General features: G+C 46.7%; 1 protein-coding gene across 7 annotated transcripts in view; it reads right to left on the bottom strand.

Annotated features, from left to right (window-relative positions):
* Positions 1–17,351, bottom strand: part of BAG6 (BAG cochaperone 6) — a 440,475-nt gene that overhangs the window by 159,653 nt on the left and 263,471 nt on the right. For all 7 annotated transcript variants that reach the window (XM_078645986.1, XM_078645987.1, XM_078645989.1 and 4 more), the window contains 2 exons: positions 6,540–6,608; positions 5,804–5,905 (listed from right to left, as the gene is read on the bottom strand). In XM_078645986.1, coding sequence (XP_078502112.1) covers positions 5,804–5,905; positions 6,540–6,608 — 171 coding nt within the window. The remainder of the gene's footprint in view (positions 1–5,803; positions 5,906–6,539; positions 6,609–17,351) is intronic.

Raw genomic sequence — 17,351 nt, 5'->3', positions numbered from 1 at the left:
ATCTCCCAGAAGGCCCCGTTCTCCCAGAAAAGAACCAGAGGAGCGGGTCAGGTCTCGCTCTCCTAGACGGGAAGAGCGTTCGAAACGTTCAAAAGAGAGGAGGCATAGTGTTCAACGTAGACGTCGACGAACTCCGTCTACTTCATCTACCTCTTCTACCAGGTCTTCCAAGAGGGACTACTCCCCTACTTTGACGGACAGTCTATTCTGCTCCCCCTGGGCCAGGGACAGACTAATTTGCATACAGCCAGGTTCTGAAACTGGGATGGTGCATTGAGCTAAAAAACGGTGTTGGATCTAGCCCTGATCTCTGGACTGGGTGAGAGTACTCTGCTTAATTCAGAGACTCTGTCCATCACCACCCCTTGTTGTAATTAATTTTGTCCACCCTAAGCGTGGAAGGTAGATGTGAGTCCCTTGCTCATTGCACCATCAGGATTCAAGCAAGCCGGGCCGAAGACGGCTGAAATGCCAGAAACCGGTCCCCGGAAGCTTGTTTCCTTCCCAGTGTAAGAATTGGCTTTTGTAGTCTGGTCTGCCCTGTTCCCATGATGCACTGGGCCAGGGACAGACTAATTTGCATACAGCCAGGTTCTGAAACTGGGATGGTACAAGGAGCTAAAAAACGGTGTTGGATCTAGCCCTGATCTCTGGACTGGGTGAGAGTACTCTGCTTAATTCAGAGACTCTGTCCATCACCACCCCTTGTTGTAATTAATTTTGTCCACCCTAAGCGTGGAAGGGTATACTCAGATGTGAGTCCCTTGCTCATTGCACCATCAGGATTCAAGCAAGCCGGGCCGAAGATGGCTGAAATGCCAGAAACCGGTCCCCGGAAGCTTGTTTCCTTCCCAGTGTAAGAATTGGCTTTTGTAGTCTGGTCTGCCCTGTTCCCATGATGCACTGGGCCAGGGACAGACTAATTTGCATACAGCCAGGTTCTGAAACTGGGATGGTGCAATGAGCTAAAAAAACGGTGTTGGATCTAGCCCTGATCTCTGGACTGGGTGAGAGTACTCTGCTTAATTCAGAGACTCAGTCCATCACCACCCCTTGTTGTAATTACTTTCCAAGTAAGGAACTGTAACTCGCATTTGTGCAGAGGTTCAAACGAGGGACCCATGAGTCTGGTGAGGACTATGTTGAGATTCCATATCGGAAAAGGTGGAACTCTAGGTGGAATTATTCTATTAAGTCCTTCCATAAATGCTTTGATAGCGGGTACGCAAAAAGACAAATGTTGTCTATTTTGGAGGTAAGCACCAATTGCAGCAAGATGCAACCGTATAGATGTATATGCTAGGTAATATTGTTGTAGATGTAAAAGATAATAGATAATATTTTGGATGGAAGCATCTAGCGGATCGATTGTTATTTGACAACTGAGTAGATCCACGATCTGATTGTGCACTCCGGGTAGATATTTTGCAAGGAGGTAAATGTTTTGATGAATGACCCATCACCATATGCTTTGTGCTAGTTGTGCAAGCTGAAGAGGGTTTGTACCCCCTGCTTTTCTATGTAATACATTGCGGTCATGTTGTCGGTATGGATCAAGACCGCTTTGCCTAGTAGCAAAAGTTGAAAGGACTTTAGTACTAGAAAGATTGTCAGTAACTCCAGGTGATTTATGTGGAGTTGTTTTTGTTGTGTAGTCCATATACCCTGAACGGGTTGGTTTTGGAGATGAGCTCCCCATCCGGTGAGCGATGAGTCAGTGGTTAGTACGATATGTGGAACCGGGTCAAGGAATCCGCCCTTTGGATAGGTTTTGTGTGTTCCACCAATGCAGAGAGCGATGTGTGCGGCTGACCACCAACTGCAGATCTGTTACCTGACCTTGAGCTTGGTTCCACTGATGTGCTAAACATTCCTGTAGGGGACACATTTGAAGTCTTGCACAAGGAATGAGGAGGATGAAAAAGGCCATCATCTCTATTAGCTGCATGAACACTCAAGCTGGAAGGGAGTGCTGAGGTTGGAATTTTGATGAGAGCTTGCATGCTGGCTATCCCGTCTGGATTGGGGTATGCAAGGGCTTTTGAGGTATCTATTGTGACACCTAGATACTGAATGATGCGAGACAGTTGAAGGTGCGACTTAGGTAGGTTTATTGTGAATCCCAAGTCGTGGAGCAGCTGGATTGTTCTCTGTGTATTGTGTACACAGTCTGTGTGTGACTTGGCTTTTTATGAGCCAGTCGTCGAGATAAGTAAACACATAAATGTGTTGTCAGCGCAAATGAGCTGCGACTACTGCGAGACATTTTGTGAAAACTCTGGGTGCTGTAGTCACTCTGAATGGGAGGACTTTAAATTGGTAGCGCGGTCTGTCCACTACAAACCGTAGATATTTGCTGTGAGCTGGGTGAATGGGAATATGAAAGTAGGTGTCCTGGAGGTCTAGAGTGGCAAGGAAATCACGTTGTTGGAGCAGTGGGATCACCTGTTGGAAAGTGATCATGTGGAAGTGGTCCGACTATATGTAGAGATTTAACGGTCGGAGGTCTAGTATTAGTCTGAGAGTACAGTCTTTCTTAGGGATTAGAAAGTAAAGGGAGTAAACCCCTGTTCCTTGATGAGGTAAGGGAACTGGTTCTATTGCGTGTTTTTGTAATAAGGAGAGAAACTGTTTTAAGTGTCAGATGTTCTGTGGACATAGGACATTGTTTGGGTGGTATGAATGGAGGAGTTGGAGTTCCAGGCAGTAATCATACTGCAATATTTGTCTTACCCACTTGTCTGTGGTAATAGAATTCCAGACAGGTAGGAACTGTGATAGTTTTCCTGTAACGGGAGTGGAATGGTTGGGGGGGAAGTGGAGGGAAGTCACTGTTTTGAAGTAGGAGAGGTGCGGGTGTTATTACCACGGCCTCTACCCTTGTTGTTGTTGCCTCTATAACCTCCTCTGAAATAGCCTCAGCTAGGAGCTTTTAGTAGTGTTTTTGTAGGTGATGGTGTTATCCGTCCCAGTAGATTTAGAGGCGCCCCTATAAAAGGAGCAACAAAAGGAACCTCTACTTGTTGTTGCCTGTAGGGTTCCAATGGACTTAGCAGTTTGAGTCCTTCATTTTTTCCCAAAGACGTGTCTACAGTGGGTCCAAATAAGTTTTCTTGATCAAAAGGTTGGTTAAGAATTGTGGACTGCACATCTGGTTTAAACCCAGATATGCGCAGCCATGCATGTCTGCGTAGTAGAGCGCTTGTGTTAGCTGCACACGACGCTGTGTCGTCTTCATCAAGGGCACACTTTACAGAAGTGTTTGTGATTAATTTTCCCTCTTGTATGAGGTCATTAGCCTTAGCCTTATACTGATCGGGAAGATGTTGTATGAGCTTTTCAAGCTCATCGTAATGAGCCCTATCATACCTGGCCAGTAAAGCTTGGGTATTGGCAATGCACCAGTGATTTGCTGCTTGTGCGACAATGCGTTTGCCAGATGAGTCTAATAATTTAGACGCCTTATCTGGAGGGTGGGCATCCCCGGATGTTTGGGAATTTGCATGTTTAAGTGCATTTGACACCACCAATGAATCAAGAGGGAGCTGTGCTTTCAATATAAGCTGGATCGTTGGGAGCTGGCTTATATTTGTTCCTCGATCCTGGGGTTGAGAACTCTAGCTTTGACGGGATCTTTACAAATGTCAGGTGCATGTTTGATGATACCCTTCAACATTGGTAGAATGCTTGTTGATTTTTGGGATTGTGTTTAAGTCTTTATCAAAAAAACTTCCTGTGGGTCTGAATGTAATTCTAGCCCATGATATTGTACAGCTCTGCGTATGAGCTGTACAAAACCTATGTTATTGTCTGGGGGGGGTGGCCTAGATAGGTAGGAGTCTGGCTCAGGGAGATCTATCATTCTCCCCAAGGATCAGGTGGTGGGAGAGTAGTGTCATTATCCTCTTGTGGGTTTTCATCCCCACCCCCAAGGTGATTATCATCATCATCATCTTGTGGTGTAGGTGAATATGGAAGCACTGGAGAGTGCGCTGGAGAAAGTGATGTAGTGGGGATATTTGGAGGAGAGAAAGGTCTGACTGGAGAAGTTCCCATGTCTCTTCTTTAAGCGTAATTTGGGTTCTTCTGGGGAGTCCAAAAGTCTCTTTTTTGATTGAATTGTTTTGATTTTACCAGTTTTTGGGTCAATATGAAGGGTTTTTTGTTTTGGGTCCGCTGGATCTGGTTGAAATAGGTTTTCTAATCCAGTATCCTTGTCCGGCACCGACGATTTTTGTTGTTTTAGCATTGATTCCGAAGCTTTAGGAGTGATAGTAGTGTCCTTTTACTTTGTAGGAGCCGTGGAGTCAGAGGACTTTTTTGGCTCCGAGGATTTGTCGTCTTTTTTTCGGCTCCAAAGATTTACTCTTTTTTTCAGCTCCGAGGTTTTATCCCGATGGTGTTTCGGTGCCGACTGTTTGGTTTCGGTACAGAGGATGGTAGCTCAGTACAGATGCGTGGTTGGCTCGGTCCCAAGTCGCCTGAAGGCTTGTCTTTTAACTTCAGAGCCGAGCCCGAAGGCGGGGTTATCAGAAGTTCTGTAACTGTGTCGACCTGAGCCGGAAGGCGAAGGTGTTACCGGAGCCATATATGTTTGGGAAGAGGTAGGGGTGTCTACATCGGTACTCAAGGTTTGTTTCCCTGGAGTTACCGTCTCATCTCCAGCCTCATTCGTTGGCCTCTAATACGCTGATGTCCTCATTTTACGGTTCTTGTTCCTTGGGAGCATCGGGCCTGCGTCGAAGATGTCGTCCGGCAACGAGGTAGTGGATCGAGACAGTAGGTGAAGTCGAGCCCTGCGATCACGTGTGGTTTTCTTCAATCGGAATAAAGCGCAGGCCAGGCAGTCTTTGTCCTCGTGTTCTGGAGAGAGGCAAAGGTTACAGACTTCGTGGAGATCAGTGTGTGGGAATTTGGGGGCATTTTTTGAATGGAGTTCTTTCCATTAGCTGTAGGGCCTGATCGCGTGGATAGGCCCAACGGCCCGCGTCGACGACTGGACTCGAAGGTGCTGAGATGTGTTAAATCCACGTCGTGGAGCACGATCAAAAACAATACAGTCGAGCGATTGCGTGTCGAAGGGGAATCGAATACAAAACCAACCCGGAGCGCAGCCGTTTACATCCGAACCCGATGGCGGAAAAAAACAATCTGAAGATGGAGTCGATGCCCATGAGCACTATCACCAGGAGAAGGAGTCACCTATCCTGTGACTAGCAAGACTTCTTCGACAAAAACAAACTGCAAACATCCGAGCCCAACACCAGATGGCGATCTATGCTAAAGTATACAATCTATAGCTCATATGCCTCGAACCCCTAATTATGGCTTATTATTTGCAGTTGAACAAAGATTTACTTCTCAAGCCACTAAAAATAGGAAAATTGGACTATTTATACTGTTTCCTACTCTTCTTCCCTTGGTCTTCCTTCTTTTCATCTATACTTTGTTCTGCACCTCTGTTCTTATTTCACTGGTGCCATCTTGTGCCAGGAGCTGTAAAGCTGTTCTGTGGTCTTTAATAAATACACTGCAAAGGTATAACTAGGATAAAGTGAGTGACCGCTCCAATAATTAATCATTGAAGAAAGGGCCACAGAGAAACATCTCTAGACTGCTGTGCGGGAGGGTGCTTGCTTAGGTTTAGAGAAAAAAATACCCTGTAAGTGGTTGTCCATTCTCACGGACAATGACTGAAGGGATGTTGCCAATAGGTTATAAATTAGCCTTACAAACCTCCAGAGTACCAAACTAGAAATGGTCTGGAAAAGTAGATATGGTGCAGCATCTGTAGCTCTCCTACCTGTAGCCGCTGCCATTGCCATGGCCTGCTGGGTGATCTGATGCGTGATGGCTTGGATGAACTCTGTCGGAAGGGTGGGCATCTGCATGTGTGCTGCTCCAGCTGGCAGAAAAAAAAATTGGAGTTAAAAAATCCCACACACTATACCGCTGAGCAGGGCAAGTACACTGCTATTAGTGCCTGTGTACCGCAGGCTACGAAAACATGTCAGTAGTAGCCTTGCAATTCAGTCATTCTACCAACACTTACCATCAATAAAAAACAGAATTTGAGCACTGGCAGATTGAATGTTATTTTCAGTTTCTCCACAAGAGTTAAACCATGCAGGATTTTTACCAGAAGCATCACTGTTGAGTATACAGTTAATGACTAAAGAAGGCATCCTGATTGCAAGCCCAGAATACTTCCTTTTATCCGCAGTTGATTCAGAGCTGGTTATCCAATTGATCCACTAAGGGAAAGGGGGACTGTTACTGTAGCTGCAAAGTTGAGAGAGACATGCCTAAGTGAAGGGGGCACTTACAGGGCAGAATACTAACAGTGTTTTCGGATTCTTGTAGGATGATCAGAATTATTCAGACAAGTATCATGAATCTATGGAAGCTTCAGTGTGGAGAACAAATACCTGTTCTAATGGAAGAGAACTAAACTTTTAATAGTTACAAATGTTTGGCTGACTGGCTCAGCGTGTTTATACCCACACCTGAACATCTATGGAGAGTTCAATGGTACCCACCTGCTGCCGGGCCTTGGCCGGGGGTTGCAGTAGGGGTGCTGCCTGTCTCCCCAGTAGGTGACCCCGATTCTGAAAGAAATTGGACGAGAAATAATACAATTGAGCTTGTTGTTATAAAACACCATGCATACTTAATAATCCAGTCTCATAAGCCATACCTAAAATTTCAGAAACGGAAACCAGGATACAAATAACATGTTAGTCTTAATAAAAAAGAAACAACAACACAAAAGTAGGAGATACAATATGAATGTTCTTTAAGAATATTTGTTCAGCAAGGTTAGGGTTTGTTCTTTCAGGTGTTTTATGCTGCTCCATATTTGAGCCTCGGAGGGGTGGGGTGGAGGGTTGGGGTGTTTAACTTAATACAAGCTTTTTTGCGATTGACTTGGGGCTCATGTAAGTCAGTCTATCAGGTGAAGAACAGAAGCCTGATGAAGGGTAGTTAGGGTCCAACCATACAAAATGTGAAGCACTAATCCAGTATTCATTGATTGAGTCACCAGCGCCACAAAACTAAGCACATGTATATAAGCAATTATATTTAACCTACTACAGTTTGAACACAAGAACAACTGTTTCTAGTACTGTATGCTGCCATTACATCAGAGATGAGCAGCATGGATTTTTACTACTTTCTTATGTTAGTTTCCTTCACACGTGCACACTTTCACACAATTTTGTTTTAAGGATATATAACTTAAATAGGGATCAAAAGTGGTTTCTAGGGTTTGGGGATGGTAGCGTTAAGATGTAGTTAAGATTAAGGGTTCAGAGATGAATAGTGTTAAGGAGGTAGTTAGGATTTTTAAAGGTAAATGTTGGGGTAAGGGGTCAGTTTCATTTAGAAAATAAAAATATATAATATACGTTAAGAAAAATGTAAAGGGGGTCAGTGCCCAATTAAAATAAATGATATATAAAATCCAAACCTTTGAAAAGCGAAATTTTACTGCAGAACAAAAAAGGATGGCGCCTGTCGGCATAAGTTAAAACAATATTGTCTATGTAATGATAGGAAAATGCTACTTACCCAGTATGCATCTGTTCTTGGCATGTAGAGCTGTAGAGTCACATGCTGTGCATAGCCTGCAATCTAGTTTTGGGTCCAGATGTTTGCACTTAGTTTTTGTTCAAAGTCTTTTACAGTCACAAGGTAGGTAACGACTCCTTTCGGTGATAGTGCACATGTGCATCAAATCCATTGTTAGATTGTTTGCCGCAGAGGGTGATTTTGGAGTTAGTAAGAGTAGTAAGTGATGAACAAGTTACTTACCTTCGGTAACGCTTTTTCTGGTAGATACAATATCTGCCTGTGGATTTCTCACCTTGTGAATATCCCCTTGCGTCAGCAACATTCGGAAATTCTTTTGTAGCCTCGCGCCGACGTGGACTCGGACGTCATAGAGACACGACATCGCTTGCGACTCCGCTGACGTCACCGACGCCTACAATAGGCCCACGCCGGCGTGATGACATCAGTTCCGCCCTTTTTTCCGTGCCATCGAGGCACACGGACGGACCAATGACAATAGATATATACAAAGTATACACAGTACACAATAGTCAAGGCAAAACACACAGTGTAAAGCAAATGCAGGAAAGCAATTGAAACATTTCCCTGACAACAAAATATATATACAATACAGTAACTCTGGTATAGAAGAGTGGACAACGGGGAGGCGGGTGGGTCAGTGAGGAATCCACAGGCAGATATTGTATCTACCAGAAAAAGCGTTACCGAAGGTAAGTAACTTGTTCTTCTGATAGATACATCTGCCGTGTGGATTCCTCACCTTGTGAATAGAGTCCCACAGCAGTCCCCACTCCCGGAGGAGGGCGTCCACTCTTCTAAACCAGGAAATCCTGAAGGACAGAGCGTGCAAAGTGACCGTCCCTCCTCACTTCGGAATCCAAGCAGTAATGCTTCGCGAAAGTGTGGAGGGAAGACCAAGTTGCCGCTCTACAAATATCCTCAACAGGTACACCTCTAGCCAATGCTGAGGCCGAAGACTTAGCCCTTGTAGAATGAGCCCTTATACCCTCTGGTGGTTCCTTACCGGCCAAAGAGTAGCAGATCTTTATGCAGAGGACGATCCATCTTGACAGGGTTCTTTTATGGACCGCCCTTCCTTTCTTGCAGCCAGCAAACCCAATGAAGAGCTGGTCTTCCAAACGAAAGTCCTTGGATCTGTCCAAGTAAAAGGACACCGCCCTCTTAGGGTCCAGACGGTGCAGTCTCTCCTCCTCCTTAGAAGGGTGAGGGGGAGGATATAAGGCAGGTAGGGTAATGGACTGTCATAGATGGAAGGGAGTTACCACCTTAGGCAGAAAAGCAGCCCTGGTCCTGAGAACCATTCGATCAGCATGAATGGTCAAGAAAGGGGGCTTGAAACTAAGAGCTTGAAGCTCACTTACCCTCCTTGCCGACGTTATCGCAACAAGGAAGACTGTTTTAAAGGTAAGAAGCCTCCTAGGACATTTGTGAAGAGGCTCAAAGGGAGCACCCATCAAAAAGGTCAATACAAGATTTAAGTCCCACTGAGGCACAATAAAAGGTGAAGGAGGGAACTTATTTGTGGGGCCCTTCAAAAATCTTAAAACCACAGGAGATTTAAAAAGAGATGGCTGGTCAGGCAAGCAGAGAAATGCCGACAGCGCTGAAAGGTAGCCCTTCACTGTGGCAACAGCAAGCCCCTGTTGCGCCAGAGAAAGGGCAAACTGGAGAACATCAGACAAATGGGCTCTCACAGGGTCAAAAGACTTTTCCCTACACCACTCGACAAATTTCAACCATCTATAAGAATAGATGGACTTAGTGGAGTCACGCCTGGCGGATAAAATGACATCCACAACGTCAGGCGGGAGGGAAAAGGAATTCAGGTTGACCCGCTCAATCTCCAGGCATGAAGGTGTAATGTCTGGAGGTGGGGGTGTAGAACCTGCCCCTCCATCTGAGAGAGGAGGTCTGCCCTGAGAGGGAGACAGAGCGGCGGGTGAGAGGAGAGGTGGAGAAGATCTGTATACCACACCCTTCTTGGCCAGTCCGGGGCAATCAATATGACTTGGGCCCGGTCTTGGCGAATCTTCCTCAGAACCCGAGGAATCAAAGGTATGGGAGGAAACGCGTAAAGGAGTTGATCTCCCCAACTCAATTGAAACGCGTCCCCCAAGGCTCCTTGCATCGGAAACTGGAGACTGCAGAATGACAGGCAGTGAGCATTCTCGTGAGTGGCGAACAGGTCCACCCGAGGAGTCCCCCACATCTGAAAGATGTCGTGAACCACCTCGGGGTGAAGCCTCCACTCGTGGTCGGCAGAGAACTGCCGACTGAGACTGTCTGCACGAACGTTCAGAACCCCGGGCAGATGATTTGCCATCAGACAAATCTGATGGTCCTGAACCCAGGACCAGAGACGCAGAGCCTCTCTGCAGAGACACTGCGACCCCACTCCTCCCTGTTTGTTGATGTACCACATCGCGGTCGTGTTGTCCGTCAGGACTTGCACCGACTGACCGCGAAGGGAAGGGAGGAAGGCCTTGAGCGCCAAACATATCGCCCGCAATTCTAGAAGGTTGATGTGAAGCAACCTTTCCTCTGGAGACCAAAGACCCTTGACCTCCAGATCCCCCAGATGAGCACCCCACCCTAGAGTGGATGCATCCGTTATCACCGTGGCCACCGGCGGAGGCAACTGAAAAGGCTTCCCCTGAGATAGGTTGCCTTCCATGCCCCACCAAGACAGATCCGCCGCAGCTTCTCTGGAGATCCTCACTGACTCCCTGAGATCTCCGTTGTGCTGGTACCACTGCCTGCGGAGGCACCACTGGAGCGCCCTCATGTGCCAGCGTGCATGGTTGACCAACAGAATGCAAGAAGCCATCAGACCGAGCAGGTGAAGGACCTTCAGGACTGGAACAACCGCTCCATTGTAAAATAAAGGAATCATTTCCTGTATGTCGCGAATCCTTTGAGGGGGAGGGAATGCACGACATACAGTTGTGTCCAGTACAGCACCTATGAACAGGTTGCGCTGGGAGGGCACCAGGTGAGATTTGGGTACATTTATCGAAAAACCCAACCTGTACAACTGGGTTGTCTCCTGCAGATGAAGAAGCACACTCTCCGACGACTCCGCTTTGATCAGCCAGTCGTCCAGATACGGGAATACAGGAATCCCTGATCTTCTGAGATGCGCCGCCACCACTGCCATCACCTTGGTGAAGACTCGAGGCGCAGTAGTAAGTCCAAACGGAAGGACCGCAAACTGATAGTGCTGCGATCCCACCGTAAAACGGAGATACTTCTTGTGCGACTTCAGGATTGGGATATGAAAATACGCATCCTGCAAGTCGAGTGACACCATCCAGTCTTCTTCCAGCAGAGCCTGAAGAACCTGAGCAAGGGTGAGCATCTTGAATTTCTCCTGCTTCAGATAAAAATTCAAGATACTGAGATCCAGGATTGGACGAAGTCTGCCATCCTTCTTGGGAATCAGGAAATACCGGGAGTAGCATCCCTGACCCCTTTCCCGCTCTGGGACCACCTCTATCGCACCTTTTCTCAATAGAGTTTGGACTTCCTCCTGAAGGAGTAACAGATGTTCCTCTGAGCAATACCCCTGGCAAGGAGGGTAATTGGGAGGGAATTCCCGAAAGGGAAGGGCATACCCATTTTCTACGAGATTGAGAACCCAAAGATCTGATGTAACCGATTCCCAATCTCGTAGAAAGTGGGTAAGCCGACCCCACACTGGGCCTACATGATCCTGAATGGCGGATCTAGGGCTGCTTTTCTGTGGCTGGGGGGTTGGAGGAGGTGGAGGAGGAGGAGGCTTGACACCCTCGAGGACGTGCTCTCTGCTTTCTCCTGTATGACCTATACAAGGTATTCTGCTGCTGCTGTTGTTGCTGCTGCTGACCTGGTCTATATGAACGAAAGGAAGAGCGGCCAAACCCTCTAAACTTCCTGGTCGTAGAACCTCTGACCTGAAGGCCAAGAGATCTAGCAGTTGCCCTGCTATCCTTGAATCTCTCCAAGGCAGTGTCTGCTTTCCTTCCAAAGAGCCCCTCACCATCGAAAGGCAAATCCAATAAAGCAGACTGCACATCAGCTGAAAAATCAGACGACTTCAACCAGGCTGAATGCCTTGTGGCAACCGCTGTGCCCATGATCCTTGCCACAGAATCCGTAGTATCGAGCCCGCTTTGGATGACTTGACGGGCTGCCGCTTGAGAGTCAGACAAGGCTTCCTCAAAGTCTTTTCTGTTATCCTCAGGAACCTTAGGGATTAATTAACGCATAGAGTCCATAAGAGCATGAATATATCTACCCATAAGGCAAGTGGCATTAGAAGACTTCAATGCCATACTAGCCGAAGAAAAAGTCTTTTTTGCAATTTGATCCGGTTTCTTGGCCTCTTTGTCGCCAGGCACCTGCGGAAAAGCACCAACTGACTTTTTAGAACATGCGGCCTGAATCACCAAACTCTCAGGAGAAGGGTGAGAAGACAAGAAAGCAGGATCCTCAGGAGCCACTCTATACCTCCTAGCCACACTTTTCGAAACTGCAGGAGCAGAAAAAGGTTTCTTCCATACCTCCATAATGGGATCCTGTAAAGCATCATTAAATGGTAGTAAAGGTTCCACTGCTGAGTTTGGAGAATGAAGGACCTCAGTCAGTAAATTCGACTTAAATTCGACATTAGGCAAAGTCAAACCCAAAAGTCCTGCTGCCTTCTTCATGACAACATGATATGGTTGAACATCCCTGGAGGGTGCATCAGGTCCTGAAGGTAAATCCCATTCTGGGGAAAATTCGAGACCACTTGCCTCTGCTAGGTCATCAAAACAACTCCCATCCAGCTCACCTTCCTCCACTTCAGAAGACTCATTAATTCTCTGTTCATCAAGCAGACGTTGAGCCTCTCTTCGAGAACTCATTTTAACTCGAAGTGCAGCTGAATCCAACGCCGAATCCAACGGCGCCGGAGCCGACTTCGGAATCGAATCCGAGGGCTTGGAAGGTCGTTCCATAGACTTGCTGGGAGCCGGTGACGTCGGAGCCGGAGTCGTCGACTTCGGCCGGGTCGGTGTCGATACCGGCATCGACCTCGGTGGAGCTTGGTACTGCCACAGCGGAGTCGGGGCTGGCATATACGGCATGAAAGGTGCCGGAGCATATGAGTGAGGAACACCCAAATTAAAGCCATAGGACCCATGGGACCCGAAGGTGCTCCAGAGGGGTACCATGACCTTGAGAAAACACCATACATCGCATTTAAAAACGCAGAAGGGTCCTGACCTGGAGTCGGGAATGGTGGATGCTCAGGTTGACCGAGGCAGGTTTGAATCGGTTTCCACAACAGGATTCGAAGTCGTCTCCTCAACAGGAACTCCATCGGCGTCATCCGGAGCCGGAGATGGAGCCGGAACCGGAGTCGGAGAATGGACCATTGACTCCGAAGGTGAAGCCTCACCTTCTTGATCCGACACTTGCGGAGGAATCACTTTCGACTTCATCCTCTTGGGAGATTTCGATCTGGAAACAGATTTATCACCTGAATGATGACGGATTCATGCCTCCTTTTCTTATGTTTCTTACGAGAACCGGAAGCGTGATCAGACGAAGACTTCGAGGCAGACGCCTCTCGAGATTTCGACCTGGATCTCGACTTCGATCTCTTCGAGTGTTTTGACGATCTTCTAACTTTACTCGCCTTTAGCTTAGCTACAAGAAGTTTTGATTCTCTTTTTCTCGAAGAGCCTTCGGATTCATCTTCTGACATGATGAACACCCATCAACGTCGTGATCCAAACTCAAACACCATATGCAGTCTTGGTGAGGGTCCGTAACGGACATCATCTTCCCACATTCTCTACAAGGTTTAAACCCTGTTTTCTTTGTCGACATGACAACAGAGCAAAAAGGTCAGAGAATGGAGAATCGAGGAAATAAAGTATCAAAGATACTAGAAGCTACAGAGTATCCCGAAACCGTTAGCGACGACGCGGAAAAAAGGGAACTGATGTCATCACGCCGGCGTGGGCCTATTGTAGGCGTCGGTGACGTCAGCGGAGTCGCGAGCGATGTCGTGTCTCTATGAAGTCCGAGTCCACGTCGGCGCGAGGCTACAAAAGAATTTCCGAATGTTGCTGACGCAAGGGGATATTCACAAGGTGAGGAATCCACACGGCAGATGTATCTATCAGAAGTATATGTATGTAAGTAAGATGTAACTGCAACAGTTATAGGTACTCAGGGAGCCGATGGGCGCATGTGACTCTACAGCTCTACATGCCATGAACAGATGCATACTGGGTAAGTAGAATTTTCCGTTCCAAGCATTTGCAGATATCATCTATGGGTAGATTTCCTAAGAAAGCCATAGAAGCCCCTAGTCTGGGTGTGGAGTGCGATCTAGGGGGAATTGTTAAAGTTTCTTTTGCATGGCATATTTGAATGCACTTGTCTATCCACCTTGCAATGCCTGGTTTTGATATAGGATTGCCTTTATGTGGTGGAGCAAAAGCAACAAATAGTTGTTTTGCGGAAATGTTTCATCCTTTCAATATAAAGACTAGCTCTTTTCACATCTAAAGTGTGTAAAGCACGTTCTGCCACAGACTCTGGTTGAGGGAAGAACACAGGCAACTTAAGAGATTGGTTGATATGAAAGGCAGAAATTACCTATGGTAAAAAGTTAGGGTTGGTCCGCAGAACCATTTTGTTTTGGTGTATTTGTAGGAATGGTTCTTCTATGGTTAGTGCCTGAAGCTCACCCACTCTCCTCAGAGATTCAATAGCTATGAGGAAAGCTACCTTCCTTGTAAGAAATTGTATTTCACATCTATGCAACGGTTCAAAGGGTGGACCCATTAGCCTGGTGAGGACAATGTTGAGATTCCACACTGGAGCAGGTGGAAGTCTTGGAAGAATGATTCTTTTAGGTCCCGCCATAGATGCTTTGACGACAGGCACTCCAAAAAAGAGACAGGTGTTGTCTGTTCTATAGGTATGCAGCTATTGCAGCAAGATGTAAACATATGGAAGAGTACGCTAATTGGAACGCTGCAGATGTAGTAAATAGCAAATAATGTTTTGAACCGAAGCGTCCAGTAGATCTATTTGATTGTTTTTGCAGTATATATTGCAAATCACTTCTACTTTGCTGCATAGCATGCTCTTGTGGTAGGACGTCTAGCCTCTTTGATAAGACTTATACAGTTATACAGTGTGGTGGAAGATAGCAAAACTAAGATTTCAGGTGCCAGATCACAAGGTTGAGATGGCTGGGATCTGGATGTCTAATTTTTCCATGGCTCCGAGTGAGCAGATTGGGAGGGAGGTGTAGTTTTTGGTGAGGAACTACTGAGTGCTCCAACAGGGTTGTGAACCAGGGTTGTCGAGCCCATGTGGGAGCAACTAGGGACGCCTGTCTGAGCTTCCGAACCATTGATGGAATGAGTGGAAGAGGTATAAAAGCGTAGGCAAATATCCGTGACCAATTCATCCATAGAGCATTTCCCATGGACAATGGGTGTGGATGTCTGGATGCGAAGATTGGGCATTTTGCGTTTAGGTTTGTGGCGAACAGATCTAGGTCTGGAAAGCCCCACATTTGAAAGAATGGAGAAAGAACTTGAGGGTGGAGTTCCCATTTGTGGATCTATTGGAAGGTGTTCTGCCAGGAGAAACATTCTGTGATGTATGGCCCATATCCAGATGGTCTGTGCTCGTTGTGACAGCTGGAGCGTGTGTGTTCCCCCTTTTTAGGTCGAGCCTAGAGCAGCGCATGTGCAGCTTGCTTGACTTTTAGTAAAGAGTAAAAAAAAGTGCTCCCAGATGCTGCCATGGCTGGCCTAGAACTTGAGTGCATGTGCTAGCGCTTTGCGTGCCTCTCTCCGCGCTCCAATTCCCTCGCCCCCCTTGCGTGCCTCTCTCCACAGATCGTGTCACTCTGCAGCACAGACTTCACTGCCACGGCACCTCCCGTGCATCTCCTGTACATCTTTTCCAAACCCATGCCTTCACTACTTTTACTTTGTCATGTTTGTTTACTATTTTATCCACTTTCTGTACCATCCTTTTAGGGGATTTAAAGAGACCTCCTAGCTGCCCGGCGCTGACGCAAAATCAAACAATGCAAACAAAAATGCCAGGAGGCAGGCGGCATTGTCTCGTGAAAGTCCAAAGCACCGCCTTGGAAACAAAGCGTTGTCAGTGTGTTCACGCTAGCCGCTTTCGCGGGCGTTTTACACGTTCACACGCTGCCAAAGTCATATTTGTTCAGGCTGGCTCCTGGCGGCAGCAACTGTTTAGATGTGTCGTCATGCGGCCTCCCTCCCTCTCTGCCACGGAGGGCGGCGGTGCCCCAAGCCTATTCCAGCTAGTCTCCTAAGCCAGCCCGCAAGGGGAGACACACGCCTGAAGTGCCTCAACTCCCGCTGGCGGCCGGTGGGCCTGCTTGAGGACAAAGGTCGGCCGCCATTTCCTTGTAAGGGGGCTTCCTCGTCTGCTAGGTACTCTAGTTGTAGAAAAGCCTGCCTGCACCATGTTCCTTGCCGGTCTTCAGGACCATCACCAAATCTACCCCATGCCTGCTTCACTGACCTCTTGTGTGTGCAATTTGGAGACGCAACCAGAGCAGAAACAAGAATGTTTCAACCTCATTATCTAGGACCTACCTACTCACCACAAACTGACATGCTGATGCTCAAAATATGACCAACCCTATTTTCTAAAAGGTCTTTCCTACAGACGCAAAGCAGAGGTATTGCTTTACTTAATCTGGCCCACTGCAAACATGATCCAAGGGAGTTGGTACCCACAGCACAGCGGGAATATATCCTCTTTGCAACCCATTGCACATCTCTGGATATTTCAGTGCATACGGCAGTATTAGCAAAGACAAATCAGGCAACATTAAATGCAAAGAAAAGCAACAAAGGAACTAACCACAACTATTCTGAATGTGCCCACCCAGTGAAAAGCAACAGCTTAGAAAGGTCCCTAATCCCCTAGTCATAGCCACTAACCCAGTGAGGACCTACACACTCTAGCACAGATATATCCAGCAACAATCATTTGTTTATAGTTGTGCAAGGGACTTACACAGAAAGTAAAATTTAAATATTCATAGATAGTAAAAGTGTAATTAAGATAAATATTATAACACCATAGAATAATAGCCAGTACCTGGAAGTGGCCACAATAATATAGATCTACACTTCTGAGTGTACTGTAGGTAGCCACAACACCGACTATCAATACATTAGCAACTCTAGCCCCTAGTTATAACTCACAATATGTGCAGGTAAGACCTTACCGTCTAGGCTGACTGGGAATAGATGCCGAATACACTGGATATATATTACAGCATATATCCATTACAAAATGACCAGAGGTGCTACACCGAGGCAACCAAAATGTTCAAAATTAGCATATTCCTCGGATAACTGAGCAACACAGGCCAAATATAAATGCTCAGCCAACAGGTCTCGCCTTTGGAACCTTATAAGTGTTTATCCATGCAACACTTGATGTTGCATGGATATTGTGCTGGATAACTAAACCATTATAAAGGTCCCAAAGCCGAGATCTATTGGCTATGCCAATGCTTGTTTTTATGTAGTACATTGCTGTCATGTTGTCTGTACGGATCAGGACAGCTTTGCCTACTAGATGAACTTGAAATGCTTTGAGAGCCTGAAAAATAGCTAGCAGCTCTAGATGGTTTGTGTGAAGCTGTTTTTGCTGCAGGCTCTACATGCCCTGAATTGTATGCGTCTGAAGATGAGCTCCCTAACCAG

This window comes from Lissotriton helveticus, chromosome 5_1 (genome assembly GCF_964261635.1).
Source record: "Lissotriton helveticus chromosome 5_1, aLisHel1.1, whole genome shotgun sequence".
Classification (NCBI taxonomy): domain Eukaryota; kingdom Metazoa; phylum Chordata; class Amphibia; order Caudata; family Salamandridae; genus Lissotriton; species Lissotriton helveticus.
The sequence above is the reverse complement of the archived record's forward strand: the minus strand, read 5'-3'. Positions and strand labels throughout refer to the sequence as shown.